The 4,123-nt window shown below is 39.5% G+C and overlaps 1 protein-coding gene across 1 annotated transcript; it reads left to right on the top strand.

Annotated features, from left to right (window-relative positions):
• The first annotated feature begins 659 nt into the window (after positions 1–659).
• LOC137980563 (uncharacterized) lies at positions 660–2,927 on the top strand. The gene is made up of 3 exons (XM_068828022.1): positions 660–673; positions 1,854–2,050; positions 2,626–2,927. Exons 1-3 carry the CDS (start codon positions 660–662, stop codon positions 2,925–2,927), a joined length of 513 nt encoding a protein of 170 aa, XP_068684123.1.
• The last annotated feature ends 1,196 nt before the right edge of the window (positions 2,928–4,123 follow it).

Raw genomic sequence — 4,123 nt, 5'->3', positions numbered from 1 at the left:
TAACCGACTTTTCGACTGAACTCAAGGAATTACTCAACTTGCTTTCTAGGGTCGTGAATATTTCAAGAAGAATTGTACAATTTCACTAAACGCATACTCTTAATCACTACTTCTCAAATCTTTACTTCAAGGACCACCAACAAGAAGAAAGACATCAAAAGCAGGTGGTATTAGGGTTTTCCGATTTAGCGGAAGTCCTACCGAAGTGGAACTTACCGATTTCAAGTTTACATAAAGAAATGTATATGAATAACTAAATCGGCTGTTTAAATGAAGTCTTCTATCAATCAAATCAATCACATTCAGTCAGAAGCCTTATACTCACCGGCGGTGACGTTTTTGGCTCACATTTCCGATTATAATATTTGGGCAATAACAAAAGCAACAAAAAATAGGCAGGATTCCTCCATTTTAATAAGTCAACAAAGGCAAGTATAATCAGATAGAACATGACTGTGTGGGCACCCTTGAGAGCATAAAACGATAAGGTCATGTGACTAGCCAAAGATCTGATTGTCCAGTCAAGAATTGTCACTTAAGATTTGAGAGATTTTTTCCGAATTTGAGGGACCATTCTGCACCCGTAATGACATTTAAGAATTTCAGCAGTGATACTCACTTCTCCTTTTCTTTGCCTAGCGTGTAATCTCTTGTCGTCGATGTCGCAGCTTCGGTAAAGCTCTCCTTTTTCTCCAAGGAACTCCCAATTCCATTTCAAAAACGCTAGAACCGCTCGCCAGTCACGTAGCTTCACGTCCTTTAAGTTCTACAGCTTTGAGAATCAGCTTGTCCTCCAATTTACTATATATACTTGCGGTGTGCTGCGTTGGGTGTCCTGTGCAAGAGTTTTTCTTTGCTCCTGCGCGTAGAACTCTCGACAGCTCTAAGTCCTCTAGAGATTGGTTGCAAACCATCTACACATAATTTTCAGCATTCGCTCACTGGTTGAAACAATAAGCCTTCTAATTCTCCCGTGGCCTGATAAGATGAGTGCTTTATTAGATCGACACTCTTGTCAGCCATCACGAACACCGTTTTGTTCTCTTTGGGAATAACGCTAATTAGCTGTTCCACTTCAGGATCAGAATTATTTTAATTTTCGCAAAAAAGGCCGGTAACTGCTGATTACCCTGTCTTCTTTGTTAGCCGTGACTTAAGACAAAACATTTCCCATTTCCCATCTTGACTCAAAGGACAAAGCAAATGTTAAAGTCAATGCTTACGTAAAGAATTTGTTTTTAATAAAGACTTTTTGACATGGTAAGCTATAAGTTCCAAAAAGTGACAAAAAAGTACACATCAAGTTCACGATATCAATTTTCTTCCCCTTTTAGTTGGAAAAAAGAAACCGGAGGAGAAGAAACTCTTATTCACTCTGACTCTAACATTATACTTGTCGCCATTTACGATGGTTTTTTAAGGACAAACCTTTGCTTAACAGTAAACATATAGTGCCTATATTTCAAATTCTTTCCGTTCGATCCTTTCCTGATGACATGACGAAGTACTTTCTCAAGATAGCTCATGCATTAGGGCCTCTTTCAGTGACGAAGCTATTTTTAAAGAGGCATCTGTTTGGCCCGACTGTAATGACGTAATGACATTTTGAACATGTGCAGCAGTGGGAACGAGAAGTTAAAATAGCTTTGAAAAACTAAAAATACATTTGAAAAAACTATTATGGGGCATGGGGATCCGTTCTCTCATCTCACCCTCTCTTGGACAACATAATACATTAACATAAGAAAAGCAGGGAAGTGTGTTTCATAACAAAGTAAGCCTCACTTTCATGTAAAGGCCAGGTGAATAAGCATATAAAGTACAACACTTAACGTTTTCATTATTTTCGCAAGCAGCATCGTTTTACTTGTTTTGTCCCCCGTGGCAGTGGTGGCAAATGCATTGATCTTGGCAGCGATTTGGAAAGGGACATTTCAGAGGACGTGGCTTTACGTTCTTCTTAGTGGTTTGGCGTTCAGTGATTTTTGCATAGGACTCATTGTTCAACCATTACTGGCTCTTCTTTTTTTTCTGTTTCTTGACGAGTCAGGTGTAGTAGACGCTCAAAAAAACTTAAATGTCTATATCATAACTCATGTTGGGCTCATATATGAGCGGAACATTCTTTTCCAATGTCGAATTAATTCTTCTAACACTGTTGTCCATTGAACGCTGGCTACATATGAGCAGACGGTCCTTGATGACACCTCGCCACCGTTGCCTGGCAGTCGCTTTATTACTGGTCGTTCCAGCTTTATTTGTAGTTTCAAATACTGTGCAGTATTTGAGGTTTGGAAAGTTAGATGTTGCTTTAGCTATTATCAATGTTGTGGTTATACTGCTCTGCTACTTCAGTACGTTATTTGCGGCAGGTTAGTTTATGCATTTTGCAGGTTGCAAATTGCAGGTGAAATTTACGACTATACATTAATCATTCTAACCTTAGGTCCTGGTAATCATGGCCTACCGCAGAAACGTTTCTTGTTTGTCAGTTCGCGCTCGTTGCCTGCTGGCAAAGAAACGTTTTTACCTCCTTTTTTAGCAGCTATTATTAGATTCGTTTTGAGATATCCACAATGTTCAACCTATTTATCAGCTGTTGTGGCAAAAACTAACCTGCCGCGTTATTTGCTTATTACAAAGTTTATCGAATAATTCATCAGCACCAGCAACAAGTTCAAGGGAACCAATCTTCTCAAAATTTTGGACAACCGGCCATAAACGTGGCTAAATACAAGAGGTCTGTCAAGTGTATGTTATACATTTTTGCTTTATTTTCTGTCACTTTAACTCCAGTTGTCGTAGGGATAGCTTTTTTGCTAAGCAGAGCCGAGAATCTTTCTTGCCTGGAAGCATTTTCAGTGTTTTATGTTTCTCTATCGATTTGCTTCTTATCTCCTTCTCTTAATCCAGCTATTTACTTATGAAGAATGAATGAAGTGCGTGAAGGAGTTAAGAGTTTATTCTGTGCAAATGACTAAAACGAAACTCTGTTTATTCGAGGACTGAAATCGATGGCTTTGCTTTTAACATTGAGAATAATCTCGGGTTCAAAAGCCGGAAACAGAAATCAAGGTTTCGTAATTGCGTCAATATGATAATAATTCAGGCATAATAAACCTTGTTACCAAGGCCAATCTCAAAATGAAACATTGAACACCGACGTTGTTATATTTTAACTCCTTTATAGTGGACGTTGAGTTATGATCGTGTTAAGAGCTTGCATTGCCACCATTACTCAACCGGACACTGAAGGAAGATAATATATGGGCACTTTGGCCAGCCAAGCTACCGTGCATTGGAATAGGTACAAAAACATTTAAACATCAACTCTGTTATAAAGAGAGGATCAATGCAGCAGAGCCTGACACGAAAACAACCAAAAACCAGCAGGTGGAAAAAAACAGGGAACGTGTACCACCGACCAAGGCAGTGGGCGACCCTTGGTGTTCTAGGGTATCTTTTCATTGAAAAACACCTTTTACAATGTAAATGAACATAGAACACCAGCGTTGTTATATTTTAACCCCTGTATTTAAACATTGAGTTATGAGGCCCTGTCAGGGGTTATCGGGATACGGGATAGCATTGTATAGATAGCATTATGATGATACAAACCAAGGGAATTAACGGGATACAGGATATTTGGGCCATAAATAAATGGGTTCCGGGATACGAAGACCCCCTCCCCCGATCCCCCTTCAATGGGGCCTTAGTTATGGTTCGTAGTGGTCTTGAGAGTGCTTTTCTTTGGAAAGGAACAATGATCTTTATTTGAATGCCACATGCATTCTTGGTTGTGAGGGTAATTCTACTGATAGCATAAAGCTCCAATAGACAGTGTGCCCACTACAATACCAAGACTGAGTTCCATACCTTACTCTACTCTCCCCTACTGCTGCTGCATTTCGTTCTTAGAGAAAATTAGAAATAAGGACGCCGTTGCTTCGAGATTCTCAGTCCCTGCGATTAAAGAAATTGACAATCGTGTAAGGTATGCAGAGAAGATGACATCTGGGCAGGTTTCCTTGGTGAACTGTTGGTCAAGAGTTAAGCTCTGGACGTTGACTCTGGTGGCCTTTAGAGTGCTTTTCATAAGAAAGGCACTAAAAAATATTTAATA

Source organism: Montipora foliosa, chromosome 12 (assembly GCF_036669935.1).
Source record: "Montipora foliosa isolate CH-2021 chromosome 12, ASM3666993v2, whole genome shotgun sequence".
Classification (NCBI taxonomy): domain Eukaryota; kingdom Metazoa; phylum Cnidaria; class Anthozoa; order Scleractinia; family Acroporidae; genus Montipora; species Montipora foliosa.
Note: the sequence above shows the minus strand (reverse complement) of the source record. Positions and strands in the feature narration are given on the sequence as shown.

Excerpts from the sequence above, each read along its gene's own strand:
- LOC137980563 (XM_068828022.1), top strand. Across the intron at positions 2,051-2,625 it reads TCTGTTTCTTGACGAGTCAG|TATTTGCTTATTACAAAGTT; the intron begins GTGTAGTAGACG and ends AACCTGCCGCGT.